The sequence below is a fragment of the Girardinichthys multiradiatus genome, chromosome 4 (genome assembly GCF_021462225.1).
Source record: "Girardinichthys multiradiatus isolate DD_20200921_A chromosome 4, DD_fGirMul_XY1, whole genome shotgun sequence".
Classification (NCBI taxonomy): Eukaryota; Metazoa; Chordata; class Actinopteri; order Cyprinodontiformes; family Goodeidae; genus Girardinichthys; species Girardinichthys multiradiatus.
Genome location: NC_061797.1, coordinates 11235876 through 11254653, shown reverse-complemented (window position 1 = coordinate 11254653; position 18778 = coordinate 11235876). Strand labels below are relative to the sequence as shown.

Below are 18778 nucleotides of genomic sequence, written 5' to 3'. Positions count from 1 at the left end.
CAGAGCTGAAAGTGCTACGCAGGGTTGCAGCGGGGGCTTCATGGCCATGGTCTTTGAATGCTTTCTTTGTTTTGTGAGGACAACAAACATCATAGCAACAAAGGTTAGAGGAACCAAATCATCTGCCTTCTGATATGCTGGCATGCAAGTGTTTGTACAGGGAAGAGGGAGATTGCTGAATGTCTGATCTACTGCAGTCATTCGGCTCCATATCAGTTCTCCTCTTCACCACTAATTACATCCATTTCATACACGTAAATAAACTATTTCATACCTCTGTACATAACCTATGGTGTATCACTTTATTTTTCTTTATAACTTAAGAGTTTTCAAAAGTGTTGAGGATAAATGGTTGTAAAAGATTTTCAGGTTTCATTGATAATTTAAGTAATTTGGATATTATAGTCTGGAAATTGCATTAAACTCTGTTCCTGTTTATTTTAATACTGATCTCATGGGATATGGCAGATTAGGGCTGCTTATCAAACCAAAAAACCTCCAAGTGGCCTTATTCTGGTAGATATTATTTATTGGAGTCATATATCTACATTTCCTGAGAGTGCAGGTGCAGTAGAGCGCAGAAAATGACTTGAAACTGTCAGGTTTCAAAACTGAAATGTCCTCAGGGTGGGTATGAACTGACAGATGGTTGATATAAAACGTTTTGCGGGAGACTACCATTTTGTACCTGGACAAACAAAAATCAAGAACAAAATGACCCAAAATTGCAAAGGTAAGGAAGAGATAAAATGAACAGCACGCACAGCTATCACAGTGTGAGGAAGGTTTGGATGAAGGTCCTGACAGATTTGTTTGAGCAATGTGCCTTTAATAAAACCAAAAAAATGTCAAACTGTCACCATTCTTACCGTGTATTCTGTTTTTTGAAAAAACATGTGTAACATGAGTCTGAATGTAAAGTAGTGAAAGGGATTTTGTGTGATGCGTGTTGCTTTTGATGTGCTCCCATTGTGATTAGTACGTGTATACTAAGATCGATGGTGTGGAAATCTGCTGTGATGTAACAGTTCATTTTATTTATGTTTTTCATATCAAAAAGATCACCTGACCATCTGGGAATGAAATATCAGTGCTCCATGAGTGCATCCTAGTGGTCAGAAGATTCTTATTTAAAAATGAACCAGGCAGTAAAGGATTTCTTAACTTTCACTTTGAGTTTTATTCATCCACTATGCCAAGGAGAGAGAAATGTTTGTCAAAGCAAAGAGCTAGATTAACTAAGTTCAGAGTGCATTACTCATTAAAAAGCAGTATATTCTTTGTAATAGGACTAAAGCACTACTATGTAGAATGTTCATCCAAATGAAAATAGCAAACAAATTATTTCAATGGGATTATTACAACTGTAAGCAGTTTGAATAATTGTTGCCTTTCTATTTAAAAAATGAAAAACTTAAATAGTTAAGCTTTGCTTGTTTTAAATATTTGCGTTAACACCATGAAACTTGTATTTGTACTCGAGGTTAATAGCATTTAACTCTCATACCAGCCTAAACTGCACTCACTTTGTGAGGAGCTCGTGGAGATGCTCGTGTCCTCGCAGTGCCGCTATAGCAGCTGGGGTGTGGCCTTCTTTGTTGACCAACTGAAGAGCATCCCTGGCTCCGTGTTGCCGCAGCAGAAAGCGTGTCACCCGAGAGAGGCCGCGCCGTGCTGAGAAATGCAGTAGAGTCTCTTGTGGGCTCAGGCCTGCAGAAGAAGAGACAGCAGATGACAAATGCAGCAATAAATATGAACTCTACAAAAACAAAGGAGGTAGAGAAAAGCATGCCAGGGTACGGGCTTATTGGTGCCACATACCATTCACCTAAAGCAGCTCGGCACTCTGTCAACTGAAACAAGCAGCGGTCCAGTAAACAACAGACCTCTAGATATTTACATAGATGCAGGTTCTTTGGTGAATAAGTTAGAAAAAATTCGAAAAACCTATCGAGCATGTGGAAAAACATTCGGAAGCTGTGTCTTACACGACTAACTCCACAAGCACATAAAAATGACCAAAGCCACTAAACCCCTACACATGGATTCATCTCAGCAGAGGTGAGCCACATCCAAGAGCTCCAGATTTCCAGGTTTAATTTAGCCCACCATCTGCCCTCCTTCTGTGTCGACCTCCTTATAACACCATAAACTCCTGACACAATAGTGACTCATGTCCATGCACACAAACACAGACACACAAACCTCCTCATGCAACAGGTTCTGAGAAAGGTCATCTCTAGCCTGAAAGACCAAACTGCATGGCTGCTGGTTGTACCACAAACCAGTTCATATTGAGTTTGTGTAAATAAACATTTCTCCATCTTCCCTGGAATGGGCGATGAAAACATGTCTGCTTCTAGAGGGAGCTTATCAGACTTCTGTGTTTAAAATCTCTAAAAAGAAAAATCGATGCACTCTTAAGAATCTCCTGAGTGAAACAAGTTCTAGACTGCACTGCATCTGTGTGTTTATTTGTGTGACAAAAACAGGAAACGTGTTACGGTGTAGCTCTGTTGCATGAGGTCAGACATGACCAAATCGGGGAAGAAAAAGGGAAAACTTATAAAACTGAATAATTATCAAGCAACATCTATATAATCAGTAGCGTCTGCAGATGACTGGTTCCAGCCCATTAACCCTGGGCCAGTCCCAGCCACCCTGCCTTGATGAACTTTTAATATAACTGTTGAAATGTAACGCTCCACTAGGTCGAGCCGGGCCGGACTAGAATGTGAGATGCCAAGCGGCAGCAGGAAATGCTTGGCTGGTGGGTTTGTTGGTGGTTTAGCCATGCCATTTTCATGCAGGGAGAATGGGAGTGGAAACGCATGCACACTCTGGAGAGGTTGCCAGTCCATCATGGGGCAAAACTGGGACACACAGACAGAACAGACACTCATGTCTGCTTGACGCTCATACCTAAGGGCAATTTAGAGAGTGTCATTAAGGTAACAGTCATAATTTGGAACTGTGAGAGGAAGTCAGAGTATGCAGAGAACATGCACACTACACAGAGAAAGACCGAGGTTGGGTCAAGTCAAGAAAATTAATATCTGACCAACTAAAGGGTAATAATACTCAACTGATCGATGGTCTTTTGGAGTTTTTGACTGATCTTCGAAGGTTAAATGCAGAAAAGTTTGGAAACCATTGATCGAAAAACAATATTGCACATTTAGCTAAATGTTAAGGGTCATTCTCCAGCTGGTCAATTAACCTCCAGCACACACAAGTTTTTAGCAGCCTCTAACAGGTTTTCTTCTAGTATTGCTCTTTATTTGGCTCCATCCATCTTCCCATGAAGCTTTGACTAGCGTATCTGTTCCTGCTGATAAAATACATCCCAAAAGCATGATACTGCCACCACAACAGTTCGGTGAGGGGACTGTGTGTTCAGGGTCTTGTGCTGTGTTAGCTTTGAAGAGGTTTCTGTGAGATGTTTCAAAGCTGGGATATTATTTTCTCACCTCAGCAGAGGATTGTATTAACTTGCGAAAATGGAAAAATTTTTCTCCTGTAAGCACAAAGCAGGTTTGGTATGCTGAACAGCACAGAAATGATACAAGATCAACTCTACAACACTGAGTTGATTGAGGCTGCAGATTCTTTAGAAATATATTCATTTTGCTCAGATCTGTAAATCACTGTCCAAAGATAATTTTAGACTTGCTGCTGCAGCCTGTTCAGACCCGGTGAACAAACTGGGATATGTTAACCATTTTAATGACATGCGAGATTTCCCAGGTGAGATGAACATCCCTGACAACAATAAATAGCTGGCGGTGGTGTGAGATCAGTGACTGCTGTGGGCCCACAGCGTGAAGGATGACTGAGATAAACCATCGTCACCTCCACCTACATTCCACCACTATCCATCATCTGACAGGGCTGCGCTCCCCGCAGTTCACCGTAGCAGAACGTCTTGTGTTGAAGAGGTGACATATTGCGCAGCACAGCCTATTAGAGCACACATCACTCACCGCAGCTGGAAGCAGCCTTCCACATCCATACTGTGATAACTGATTTCAATGCAAAGGAGAGAGGGTGTGTCTATGTGTCCAGCTGTAGAATCTAACGACTTATTACAGTAACAAGTGGATCTTATCTAAATGAGAGGAAAGCAATTACAGAAAATTTAATTAGTTTATTTCTCTGACTGAACACCAGCAACAAATAAAACAATTTAAGAAGTGTGTAGGCTTTGAATCCCAGCTACACACTTCCTGTGTCATGCCAGCCCATGTTTTGTCAGTTATGGTGAAAGGTTTTGCCGCTTCTTTTGGCTTTGTCTAATATCTAAATTTGAGTTGAACCATAGATATTATCTTGGCAATAGCCAGAGGCAGAGGCAGCACACTAACTACTCCCAGAAGTCTTATTTATGCTGCTTCACACAGAGCAATTACCTCACAGAGTTTATCATCCACATCAGCTCATTTAGCTTCCTTTAACTGATTAAAGTGAAATGAGTCAACGGCCGGAGAAAATTGTCACTTTAATTTCGATAAAACAGTGTCTTAGTTTGCACTGATTCATCCACTTCTCACAAGCCAAGCTGCTGCCTGTCCCCAGAGCAGATGAGGATGTTACACTATGGTTTCCCCAGAAAGGTGGGATGAGCATAAACGCCTTCATATTTGGTCTTTTAAAAGACGTATTCCAACTATTTTATCAGCTCTGAGTAATAATACCACAAATATGTGCTTAAGTTTGAATTTGTGAATTTTCTGTAATCTGTCCAAAATATACATACAGACAAAACTGCATACATCCCTACTAATATGTGGTTAAATGCCCCTTAGAAAGTTGCTTAGAAACCAAATTCTGGATCAATATTTGACTATTTTTTTAGTTGGTTTGTTTGTTTGTAAGGAGCTGGCTTTTAAGCACAGGATATACATTTTCAATAGGGTTGAGGACTTAATGTTAGCCTCTGTTATCCATCGTAAATCTGTTTACATATACAGAATGTTTCTGACCATCAGCTTGTTCGGACAATAAGTTGTTTTTCATGTTTCTATTGTTCAGCAGTAACTTAAAGGTGCAGGTCAAGTCCCTCGTCTTCATTATTCCACCTACTATGTACAAAGCACCAGTATGCTGGCAGAAAAAACATACCCTCAGCATGATGCTGCAACCATCATGCTTTACAGTTGATAGTTGAAGTGTTTTTAGTGTGAAAGTCTCATCTTGATTTCTTTACTTTTCCTTTACATTCGTCTTTTACTGCATGGACGATTTCAACTCCATAGACTAACATCAAAATTCAATTGTCTCAATATTAACTTTTAACCAAATTTGGAGGAACACAGAAGTCAGAACTCGGAAGCATGAAAGTGCAACACTAGGGCAGATTATGGTCCACAACATAGGGTTACATGCACCACATCCTGCACCCTCTGTATCAAAGGGAATTTTACTTGGAGTTGCACCGTTTGCAGACTGTATAAAAACTAACGAAAGGTATTTTGAAAAAATTACTTTGAAAAATGAATTTCGACCTATGGCAGAAGTAAAAAAAAGTTGATCTTACCTGCCACGGTAAATTGTAAGACCATTGAGCTTGCTATGTCAACTCTTCCTCTCAACTGTGAGAAGCTGAAGCTAAATACAAAGTTCATTGCAAGTTTAACAGCTCAGGATCTATGACCATCAAGAGTCGTTAAGAATCAGGGCTTTTGGACAATGAAGCGATCTTTGTCTTTAATATCTGACCTGAAAGGTTTTTCACTGAATAAGTAATCCCCACAGACAGCAACACAAAAACAAAGCTACAAATCACAGGCAGGTAAGATTAATCTGTCATGATGCAGAAATAGCTATTGGCACCAGATTTCATGTGATTTTAGCTGCACACTTTCTTACAAATGGTTGCTAGCATGTTGTGCACAGATGATCTCAATTATAGATTTATAATCACACCATAACCTTCTCAATGGTAATCAAATCAAATCTTAAAGCGACTAAAGAGTCCCAGCCCTATGTCTTGTTATAGTGGCCAAATAGCTCCAAAACTGGTTCTGGAAGAGAAAAAGCAGGAAAACATGAAGGTCCTGGAATGGAACTGACCTCAGTCTTATTGAAAACATTTGGATTATGTAGAAAAGTAAAGTCAGTGCCAGCAAATTAACCTATTTAATGAACTCTAGCTGTGGTAATTAGAAGTGTTCAAATATCCAGCTAGAATTAAACCAGGACCTTGTTGATAGAATCAAAATGAAGTTTCTGTGCAACTGACCTTTGTCTAAATGTTAAATATCTTTCACCCTGTGTTGATGAGAAAACATTCACATTAAATTCAAACTTGGGAATTCTTTTTTTTTTAATGCATTCAAGGTGTTTGGTGTACAATCATTTCACTCTGAAAAAGAATGGTTTAAATGCATTTTTAAAAGCCCAAATTTAGCACAACATTAATGCCAATGATGCTGTTACTTCTCACTGGCGCTGTATCAGCTACATGAACCTTGACAAGACTTTTAAGCTGTCTACAACTTCTGGTTTCAAGCCTGGATATTAGGAAGAAACAGCTACACTATGGACAAGTTCAACATGAATAATAGATTTTTAGGGTTTTCCAGCCAGTATAATCCTTCATCTAGCACCATCCTGCCTGTGTGCAGCATCACTGTGGAGTCACTGTCTTGTAGCTGCATTACTGAGAAGCATGTCAGTTATGTAACAGCCAAACACTGAGATTGTTCTGGGCACGGCTGTGAGGTATACCCTCTGCAAACTGGTTTTTGTTCTGCCAGTGGCAGTCAGTGTGGTTTTCACTCCTTCCGTTAAATTCAACACCTCCTTTTCTCTTGTCATTTTGTGTTTTGGTGACGAGGGGTCTACTGGATTATATTACAGCTTTTTATGCATTAAATTTAAACTCAGTAATGGTGGAAAATAAATAAATGCAGAAGGTTTGGCCTTTGGAACAGCTTTAATGCTGATGAAGTCATGTGAATCCACTTTCCAGTTTGTGAACTGACAGCATCTCTATGGTGTTACACTTTTTCCATCTGCTCTTAATGGCCAAAAATAGACCAGGCATATTAGCTTTAGTCAAGCAAAGCAGAAATTGCAGGGACACAGACATTCTTTCATGATGGGTGCAAGTTAAATGGGAATTCCTCAAACCCAACCAGACCATAATGCAAATCACACACATTGAGACAATACACAAAAACAAAAACTGCTAAATAACAGTTTTGTGTTTGATTGCTATAATATAGTGCCATAAAAGTATTCATAACCCTTGAACTTTTTCACATTTTGGGACATCCCAACCATAAACCATGATGCGTTTTATTAGGGTCAGACCAACAGAAAGTAACTACTGATTTCGCAGTGGAAGGAAAAGAATATCTCGTTTTCAATATTACATTTGGTGAAACTATGGATTCAATGGAAAGAGTCAACACACAACAATCCTGACTGAAAACCTGTCAGAGGCTGCCAAGGTCTTGAGACTGGTGTCTAGATTAAAGCATATTCATGCGTAAGGATGACCTGTGGTGCTTTCCCACCAAACCTTTTTACCATGTCAGAATCTGCTTTCTAGAGCTGATCCCGCCGGTGTGAACCTATACTGGACCCCGAGAGGGACCAGAGAATCGTACTCTGGCACGGTTTATTTGGATCCTGGAGCGGTTCGTTGCAGGATGATTGCGTGACGTTCCCAGCGTACCACGTGGTGTAAAGGAAGAGCAGCATATTTGAGTGGAAGAACATAAAGAAAAACATTAAGAGCGCAAATCCAAAGACAAAAGAGTCTGAAAATGTTTCGTGGGACCACGTGGAGTAGTGAAGAGGTGTTGCCACACAGCTACATTTGAACCCAAAAGTAGCAACAGAAACCCCATGAGACAGACTTTCTTTTTGTGCTTTTTTTTTTTCTTGATCAGCGGAAAACTGGCGCAATATTACCCGTGAAATAATTTGTTGCAACTGTATGACGTTTGTTTCAGTTAAAATATCTCTGTGTGAAAGCAACCACGCTAACTGAAGGTGTGAATTTTCTCACTTTTAACGTGGACCAGACCAGCAGTGTGAATGTGCCCCTAGTCAAAGTCCAGAATTAAATCCCATTGAGAAACTGTGAAATAGAAATGGAGGTTTACAGATGTTATAAAGCTAATTGGACCAAGCTTGAGCTATTTTGCAACAAGGAATGTGCTAAAATCTCAGGCCCTAGATGCATAAACCTGGTAGAGATATAATCCTAAAGATTTGCTTACAGATGCTATTGCAGTGATAATCATGGAGGGCTAAATATATATGAAAATTTCACAGATTTCTTTTTGTAATACTAATAATAATAGAAAAACTGCGTATCTTTATCGTTCAATTGATAATGTTAGTATTTCACAAAATTCCAATAAGATGCATTGACGTTGGTGGTTGCAACATCACAAAATGTATAAAATAAAATAAAATAAAATGAAGAAGTATGAATATTTTAGTAAGGCACTAAATGTAATCATATTCCTGACTCACCAGTGCTGCTGGCTTGATTGCTTCCCAGTAGGCTCCATCCTGGAGGCAACACGAGGTGGTGGAGGGCCAGTGCCAGGCTCTCATCTAGGCGCTCACACTCTCGCAGGGGAATCTGACACTCATCCAGGAGCAGAGCCCCATCGAGACCATCAGCCCGGCCCGCTGTGCTCACCTGTGTGGAAGGTGATTACTGGGATGAGTCAAGTTTTAGCAGAGGAGAGAACTGAATTTTAGTCTGCGTAAGAGCATTAACCATACACCAATGAATAATGGAAGATGTAAATGTGGGAAGTCAAACTCGCATGAGAGCGTCAGCTCGAAGTGCAATTTGGAGCTGCAGCTGTGTTATTAAAAAACAAATTGTGTTCGGCTTTGAAAATGTTCAGAAATAAGGAAAATACTGTTTCATTAGAAGCATATGAAAGTTGGAGTCCGAATAAGATATCTATTTTTTCTGTGAAAATACACCCAGTATTAAATTTCTAAGAGACTATGAACCAAGCGAAAAAAAGAATTCAGTAATTGAATATTAATGCCAAGACATTAAGGCAGCAACAAAATAGATGTAATAGTTGGTTTCTCTGTCACCCTTTTCACAGTGTTCTACAAGATACTACTGAAAGCTCACCAGAAACTGGGCCATGTCAAAAGCCAAATCCTGGACAAAGTGGAATCGATGCTCAGCCAATGGAGCCACGCAACCCGGGCCGGACGCTGGGTCCTCCGAGTCCCCAGAGGTAGCTTGGGTAGCTGAACACAAGGTGACCAGCACCACCTCACAGCAGTCATGAGCTGTAATATAAGCAGAGAGAAAAAGAAGGAGATCAGAGGAGAAAACTAGCAAGCATGACTGAGGACCAGCCTGGAGAAGATGAATTGTTTTTTCACCATTCAATCACTATAATTCAGGGTAGAACCTTCCAAGGTCTCCACTCTCTAGTGTTTTGTCGTTTTTCTGCCCTGCAGCTGAGAATAAGATAATATTTTGGGAATTTGTGTCATTTCATCAACACAAATTTTTTTTAAAATTATGTTTGAAACAAACCTGGTCAACAACTATTGCCCTTTTTGGCTATTTTCAACATACAGGTCCTTCTCAAAATATTAGCATATTGTGATAAAGTTCATTATTTTCCATAATGTCATGATGAAAATTTAACATTCATATATTTTAGATTCATTGCACACTAACTGAAATATTTCCCGGTCTTTTATTGTCTTAATACGGATGATTTTGGCATACAGCTCATGAAAACCCAAAATTCCTATCTCACAAAATTAGCATATTATTAAAAGGGTCTCTAAACGAGCTATGAACCTAATCATCTGAATCAACGAGTTAACTCTAAACACCTGCAAAAGATTCCTGAGGCCTTTAAAACTCCCAGCCTGGTTCATCACTCAAAACCCCAATCATGGGTAAGACTGCCGACCTGACTGCTGTCCAGAAGGCCACTATTGACACCCTCAAGCAAGAGGGTAAGACACAGAAAGAAATTTCTGAATGAATAGGCTGTTCCCAGAGTGCTGTATCAAGGCACCTCAGTGGGAAGTCTGTGGGAAGGAAAAAGTGTGGCAGAAAACGCTGCACAACGAGAAGAGGTGACCGGACCCTGAGGAAGATTGTGGAGAAGGGCCGATTCCAGACCTTGGGGGACCTGCGGAAGCAGTGGACTGAGTCTGGAGTAGAAACATCCAGAGCCACCGTGCACAGGCGTGTGCAGGAAATGGGCTACAGGTGCCGCATTCCCCAGGTCAAGCCACTTTTGAACCAGAAACAGCGGCAGAAGCGCCTGACCTGGGCTACAGAGAAGCAGCACTGGACTGTTGCTCAGTGGTCCAAAGTACTTTTTTCGGATGAAAGCAAATTCTGCATGTCATTCGGAAATCAAGGTGCCAGAGTCTGGAGGAAGACTGGGGAGAAGGAAATGCCAAAATGCCAGAAGTCCAGTGTCAAGTACCCACAGTCAGTGATGGTCTGGGGTGCCGTGTCAGCTGCTGGTGTTGGTCCACTGTGTTTTATCAAGGGCAGGGTCAATGCAGCTAGCTATCAGGAGATTTTGGAGCACTTCATGCTTTCATCTGCTGAAAAGCTTTATGGAGATGAAGATTTCATTTTTCAGCACGACCTGGCACCTGCTCACAGTGCCAAAACCACTGGTAAATGGTTTACTGACCATGGTATCACTGTGCTCAATTGACCTGCCAACTCTCCTGACCTGAACCCCATAGAGAATCTGTGGGATATTGTGAAGAGAACGTTGAGAGACTCAAGACCCAACACTCTGGATGAGCTAAAGGCCGCTATCGAAGCATCCTGGGCCTCCATAAGACCTCAGCAGTGCCACAGGCTGATTGCCTCCATGCCACGCCGCATTGAAGCAGTCATTTCTGCCAAAGGATTTCCGACCAAGTATTGAGTGCATAACTGTACATGATTATTTGAAGGTTGATGTTTTTTGTATTAAAAACACTTTTCTTTTATTGGTCGGATGAAATATGCTAATTTTGTGAGATAGGAATTTTGGGTTTTCATGAGCTGTATGCCAAAATTATCCATATTAAGACAATAAAAGACCTGAAATATTTCAGTTAGTGTGCAATGAATCTAAAATATATGAATGTTAAATTTTCATCATGACATTATGGAAAATAATGAACTTTATCACAATATGCTAATATTTTGAGAAGGACCTGTAATCATAATTCTCTTTACATGAAAAACCTAAACATCAATTTAATTATAAGATGCAATTTAGCAACATTAAAAACACCTAGAGATGTAAATATTGTAACCTTATATGCATTTCTGTTCCAAAGTTTACATACACTTATCATGGGTATTATTTCTTAGATTCTTGGTTTTTAATGATGACTCTGAACTGTTGTTTGCACTGACGCATCAAGTTTTCACAACCCAATCTGCTGTCTGTGCAGAGCAGACTGGTATAAAAGTTAGATTCACAATGAGGGGTGTTTTTCACTCACCACAGGATTTAAATGTTATGAAAGAGGTGTCCCTGACTATATGTAAGGATATATACACCTCCAATAAAATGTGGTTAAATGCTCCTTAGAAAGCTCCTGAGAAACCACACAGCTCTTGTCGCCATCAACAAGCTTCTGGCATAACTCCTGTTAAACATACTTTTCATAGAGTTGAGATTGAGGGTATTTCAGAAATGTAACGCCAGCCGGCTTTACCCATCCCAAAACCAGTTTAGATGTGTGATTGGGATCATTGCCTTGTTGGAACGCTTAACCGCCTCCAAAGTTCAAGCTGTCACCCTCAGATGTATGAAAATTAGTTTGGGCTGTCAGGAACAACCCATGAACCTATTAGGCATATCATAAACTAGACGCTGCTGGAACATCAGTGACCTTCTGTGTCACCATGGCCTGAGAGGGTTCTAATAAAAACAGACCCTGCTTCAAAAATTAAACCAAAACTGGGATGAAATTTGCATGCAGCAGACAGAAAAACCTTTTCTGCAGAAAAGGTTTATGGACAGATGAGATGAAAATTGAGCAATCTGTCCACAATGATGAGAAATATGTTGGGAGGTTTTCAACCCTACTCTCCCAACTGTCCACTACAGTGGTTATGGTATTGTGTTGATGGTGTTTATTATGCCATTGGTTGTGGTGCATGGCACAAAGTGGGTGAAACATCTGTTCAACATTTGTGAACTATGTTTAAAGTAGGGTTGCAACTAACGATTATTTTGCTAATCGAATAATCAGTTGCGATTTTTTTCAATTAACTGATTAATAATATGATAGCAAAAGGTGCTTTTTTACACCATTTAAATCAGGTGAAGCTAAAACTATGCCAACTGAGACGTTCTGGATGCAGCATATTTACAGACAAAAAAATATTTCTTATCTTGATTGTAAAATGTATTTTTATGCAGAGTTTTGGCTTAATTACTGCTCTGAATGGGTTGTTCTTTTAGCAAATGGCACATTTTTGACTCTGTATGCTCTATTTAATGATTATTCGGATATTAAATTAGTTATTGATTATATCAATAATCGATTAATCATGATCAATGCCAATAATTGTTTCAGCCCTAGTTTAAAATCCTTGTCTGTGTGAGAAAACGTATCAGTTCAAATACGCTCTACTATTTCTGACAGGAAGAGTGGTCACATTTCCAGCCAGAAGCATGCTAGAAGATGTTTGATGACTAGAAAAAGAACGTGGATTCTCTGCAAATTGCTATGAGATATTTAACCATGTAATAGTACGGGTGTATGAATGCACTTGAGCCTGTATGTATAATTCTGATCCTGTGAGGATTTCAGAGACCTGCAATAAATTCAAACCTGTCCACCAAATTCTTGTTTTTAAAAAAATGTTTAACTTGTATGTTGTATTAATAGTCTACACAAAGGAGGATTTTTCTAATGCATAATTAAAATTAAAATAAAGGATTAGGACATTTCTGCCAATGATGAGTTTAACCAAACTTGACTACAATTGTATAATAGCGTTCCATGAACATCGTTCAATCAGTACTTTCAAGAGATAGAATGTGTGAGAAAACAGATGTTTTATGCAGCCTGTAGACTTTGTAGTTGTTTTTCTAAAGGTAAAAGTTATGAACACAAGGTAGATACTGACTGAAAGTATAGCAGATTGCCACGGACCTCACTCTTTTCTCTACAACACACCCTTTGACAAAGTGTGGAACTATTAGGAGAATAAAGCTGAATTCATGTCATCCTCTGATGATTTTCATTAAAAACCTCTGCGCTTCAGTCTCTAGCTGCCTCCCTGTCACACTCACGTGGCTCTCAGGGACACTTTAGTCATTCCCTTCAAGGTAACACTTCTACAGTTCCAGTGACGACCAAAGTCAGCTCATTAATGTGATTTGCCAAACTAAAGACACTCAGAATCACTGATTAACCTGACATGCTTGTTCCCAGGCTATGTGAAGGAAACCTGAGCACCGAGAAGAAACTAAGACTTGCACAGAGGCAACATCCAAACTTTGCGAGCCTAAATTCAGTCACATTTCATTCATTTAAATACATATTCACCATTTCAGACGTACAATGCTGAGATAAATCCAAAGTCACAAATAACAGTGTTATTTGTCTTACTGAAACATTTGTCCAATTTAACATAATCTCCTTCGTTGACAAACAGGTTCCTGCAAATTAATATGACAATTTGTTTATGCAAATGACTGCACAACTATCACAACAATAGAATGAACAAGTAGGACTGAGGCCTATGCAAGTGACTTACAGTTACATGAAAGTTAGGGCATATTTAGTTCTTTCAAAAGAAATGTTCACATATATTTAATCCTTTTTTATTTATCTCTTGAAAAGAAAGAGATCTGATTACAGCTAAACACCAAGGATTAATTTTACACATTAAACAAAGAAAATCAACCAAAATGTTCTCGCTGGTAAACTTTAGTCTGGCTTCATATTTTATTTTTAAGTTTTCCTCCTTGCACACCTCTCAAGAAATCTGAACTTGTAAAGTCTCCTCCGAATTATACAGGCATGCATTTTTACAGCAACAGTAGCAATAACCTGCTGTAGTTTCTGTGGTGAAATTTTAGGGTTTTTTTTGGGAACTTCTTTAAGCATCTTGCAGTCTGCTGCCAGGGTAAGGATTCTTGCACTGCCAGATCTGGTCATGTTGAAAGTTTTCCTCAAGTCGTAGATCTTTCCTTCAGTTTTGATTGTCGATTTATATCACTTGAATTTCTCAGTGTAGTTAAATAATATTAAACATTCATTTGAACAAATATGTTAAAAGAACACAGGCTGTCATAGGGTGTCCTCTCTTATACAAGAATAGCTTGCTCTGTCAATATTAACAAACCTGACAGGTTTCCTGCTTCTGACATATTGCAATAATATGAAAAACTATAACACCGCCTGAAATGAAAATGTTTCCCGTTTGATTTACCATGCCAGACCTCCGCCGTGCGTCTTCACAAATTTAGATGGCTGACGGCAAGTCAAGTGTGTGTTATTGTCCTGCTTTAGGGCATTTAAATAGCAGTGAATGTTTTAAAGCCATCTGGGAAATCTCTCCAGCAACATTCTGGCTGGCTTGGAGTCCAGAGCAGTCTAGCGGAGGAAGCAGGGTAGCAGAGCTCATCTGTGTTAAGAAAGTAACACTCTTTGTAACCCCCAACAGACGCTGTACTTCAGCCGAGCTCCTAATAAGATAACACAGTTTATCATGCCCTGTCTTTATTCTTTACCTGCCAGGAAGAGAGAGACAGAGGAAAACAAATTCAGCTTCCACTCTGCCTTGAGTTCATCATATTTTGTGCTGTTGCTAACATTCATTATTGCTGGATGCAGAAAAATGTCATCAAAAGAGATCACATCTTTGCTGTTTGGCAACTAATATAATAGTATTTAATACAGTTTATCAGATTTGTTGACTCTCCAAACTGTTTTGAAGAGATTTAACTCTTGTCGAGAGAGGTTAGTATTTATCAGCCATCTTAACCTGCACAAAAGCCAGAATGAAGCAACTGTACATCTGGTTGAATTGTGTTTATTGGGAACCATTAGAAAGTTGTTTCCTCTTACAGAGCAACAGGCAGATATTGGCTAGGGAGGAGATGGTGTTAAACCCAGTTAGCAGATTTATGCTAGTAGTTGACAACAAGTATGCCAGACTAAGCAGCTTCTAAATAACTTTTAAAGGTTACCCTTTTTATAGACAACCCCTTCATCCTTTTCTCCCCCCACTACACACAATTTGCAACAACCTACTCCACATTTCTTAGTTTCGTTTATTGTCACCATTATTATTTTTTATTATATACTGACTTCAAAAATAATCAGAATAAAAGTGAGGGAACAATATTAGTTGGACACTTTGTAACAGCATATATTGACCTTTTAGAAGGGGAATGCAATGGAGCAATGTCAAAAATATCTCAAGAGCTTATCTACCTCTAAAGGCAAAATGGCTGTTAGTTAGTGTTAGTAATCTGCCTGTTTGGAATCAGTAAACTTAGTTAACTAATGCTAGAAAACATATTACCCGTTATTTAAAAAAACAACTCATTCTTGACTAACTCCTGTGTGCAGTGAACTTTGCCCCTTCACCTGAGTGCTGTTTAAAGCAGTTGCACATTTACTAACTAGCAAGCATTGGATGAATTTACTCAATATAAGCTCTGCCTGAAGTAATTCATTAGTCAGACTTGAAATAAGTGATTTTTCTTACTGCCAATTCCAACTAAAGCCAACCCTGAGGAAAGTAGTGGAATATACCTGATTGCTTCTTCCATTATAACAACTCGCAAATATGGTTTGATGAAATTAAAAATATAAGGACAGAATAGTGTAATTCTGTACTTGAACATTATTATAACACTTTAAATTCCGATCAATAAAAAATCTTATTTTTATGTGTTGTATTAAACATATAGGGCCTGATCTTCAAAATGTTTGCGTGTACAAAACCGCACGCAAACCTGTTTGCGTCAGCAAAGATGATCTACAAACAAGGTGGTAATCGGACTGCATGCGCAAAATTAGTGAAACTGCAGGCGCAGACTTTTTAGCGTGTCTGCCTTCATGAATACGCAAAACATGCTAATTAATGGGAGGGGGATATGCAAATGTCATCCCTTACCACCGGCAATGCGATTTTCAAAGCCTGAAACAGTTTGTGGGCCCACTTTCTGCGTGTGGATTTAGTACGTTTGAAATGCAGGTGCTAACTGGGATGCAAAAATGTCTGATGTCACTTTGGCCACAAGGAGGCATAGATAGAATGACAGATGACGAAGAGAGAATCTTCCGCACAACAGATTTGGGTTGTCAAAAATAATAAATATCAAAAATAGATGAGAATAGAGGATTCTATGTAGGATTATCTGAGCTCTGATTTGGAGCCAATCACAAACAGAAGCCATGATATATCTCTTTTGGTAAAACTCATTTGCAATACTTCATTCAACATCATTCCAGCCTAACATCGCTGTCAGTGATCATCTGCTGAATGCGCACAAACCTGATCATGGCAAAATGCGCACATAACTGATCAAGCGCTCTCAGCCTGCAATCGCACATCATGCAAAAGACCCACTGTGCTTTGATGTTGATAATATAATTAAAAGGAAAGAACTAAAGACATTATAAGGCAGATTAAATCCGTCATTTGCAAAGTGGATGCTAAAATCACTTCTTAGCAGGTAAAAATCAACATTTTAAGGCAGCTTTATTGAGAGTAACCTTATGTCATTGCAGGGCAATCGGAGCTGGATCAGTTTGATTACGTTGTTTAAATGTGAACATATGCCAGGGGAGGTTTTGTTTATGCACTAAAAAATTGCTTTGTTTCACCAAAAAACAATTTAAACAATCAAACACGTTGTATAATGGCAAAACAAGCTAAACGAATTTAATAAAATCATTGGGAGAATTTTTTTTTTTTATGTACATAAATGTTCGATTCAACTTTTTTGCAGGACAGTTATGTGAAGCTATGTTTTAAAATTAGCAAAGCTATAACATACAGATTTGCCAACTCCTAAAACAATCTATTTTTACGTTGCTAATATTACATTCAGGCTTAAATATTGTGGCTGTTTATGATCAACTCTGACCACATTCCTTCTCCACAGTAAAACAACCATCATGACATCATCATGCTACTTCCACCACCATGTTTCACCATGTCCATGGTGTGTTCAGGGTGATATGCACTGTGAGGTTCTAGCCACACAGCATTTTGCATGTAATCCAAAAAATGAAATTTAGCTTTCAACTGGCAAGAGCACCTCCTACCACACAAACAGCATACAAGACATCTTGTTGGTTTTTTGTTATTTAACAATGGTTTTGCATCTCTTCAATGAAGGCCAGAACGGTGGAGTGCGTTGTCCGGTCAAAATATTTTGGATTTCTACAGCTCCTCCAAAGTTACTATTTAAAGCTCCTTGTCCTTGAGGTGGAGGGTTCCTAAGTTTGCATTGTCAGTTCCAAATTATGGCAGCAGTGGACTTTATTTAGGGGCATCTAAGTAAAGGGGGCTCAATGCAAATGAACCCTCACATTTTTATTAGGAAAAATATGTTTATTGTGTTATGCATCACATGAAATCCAAATAAAATACTTTAAGGTTTGTGCTGAGACAAACTGAAATGTTTGGGGGGGTGTGAATATTTTTACATTGCACTGCAAATTGAGTTCACATTATCCTCATTTCAGTTTTTCTTCATCCAAACCAATTGTATCTGATGATTCTGCAGCAAAGGCTGTTTTATCTATTAAAATTGTCAATAAAAACAACTGGAGTGATGTTAGATCACATAAGAATGGATTACTGTCTCTCTCTTCCCGTTTCAAGTAACCAGGAGACTCGTGGCATTGCTGCAGAGGTGGCTCACCGGGACATAATGCCTGTAGGGTGTCATGGCTGCTCCTTAGTGTGCTGGTTAGATGTCTCTGTGTGCTGCCAGAAAACAGCAGAAAGTAGTCCACGCCCCGACCATCCGCAGCCAGCTCTTCATCAGAAAGCTGCACTGTGACAACACATCGACCCTGTTGAAACAAATGGGACAGTAAGTGAAAGGAAGAGCTAAACATATGGGGTAAGAACGCTGTCAAAAACAACGTGTATGTAAAGACGGAAATGTGTGCATATTAGTCAATAATTGTGCATAAGTAAAATCCAAAAGAGGTATTGTATATTTTCTCTATAAGAATACAAAATAAAATGTTACAGCTTCAAGAAATTACAAACACAAAGTTCAAGTTTACAATTGTGGTTTATTCTTTATGAATACAATATGCTATAACAGTTTGTGAATATGATTTCTTTTCTATGAGAATACGAATTTACATCAACGACTTGAAATCACGTGATCTCAGGCTGGTTAGTGGAGCACACAGTTAGTCGATTCGCGTTGCGCATGCGCTGTCACACTCCTCACCGCCAGCAGAAGAAGAGAAGAACCAGCAGCACTAGCACTAAGATGATGGACCAAGAAACTACGGTACAAAGCCAGGTAATGTTAAAAAGTTTATATATGTCTTAATGTCGTTAATATATGCTCTTGGTCCGTCATCTTAGTGATAGTGCTGCTGCTTCTTCTGCTGGCGGTTCGCAACAAATTCTGAGGTGCATACCGCCACCTACTGTACATCATTGTATAACTCTACCGACTATATTCTATGTTTTAGTTTTATATTTCATAAAAATAAGAACAATTCTTTATTTATAATACTTTTGATTTCCCCCATATCTCCCCTCTGTTCCTAATAATCCTTTTAGACTGAA

At 39.1% G+C, this 18778-nt stretch overlaps 1 protein-coding gene across 1 annotated transcript in view; it reads right to left on the bottom strand.

Moving 5' to 3' along the window:
• Positions 1–18778, bottom strand: part of LOC124866544 (A-kinase anchor protein 13) — a 129839-nt gene that overhangs the window by 91457 nt on the left and 19604 nt on the right. The window contains exons 3-6 of the mRNA XM_047362372.1: positions 17886–18039; positions 9122–9285; positions 8494–8665; positions 1527–1710 (exon numbers count right to left, since the gene is read on the bottom strand). Coding sequence (XP_047218328.1) covers positions 1527–1710; positions 8494–8665; positions 9122–9285; positions 17886–18039 — 674 coding nt within the window. The remainder of the gene's footprint in view (positions 1–1526; positions 1711–8493; positions 8666–9121; positions 9286–17885; positions 18040–18778) is intronic.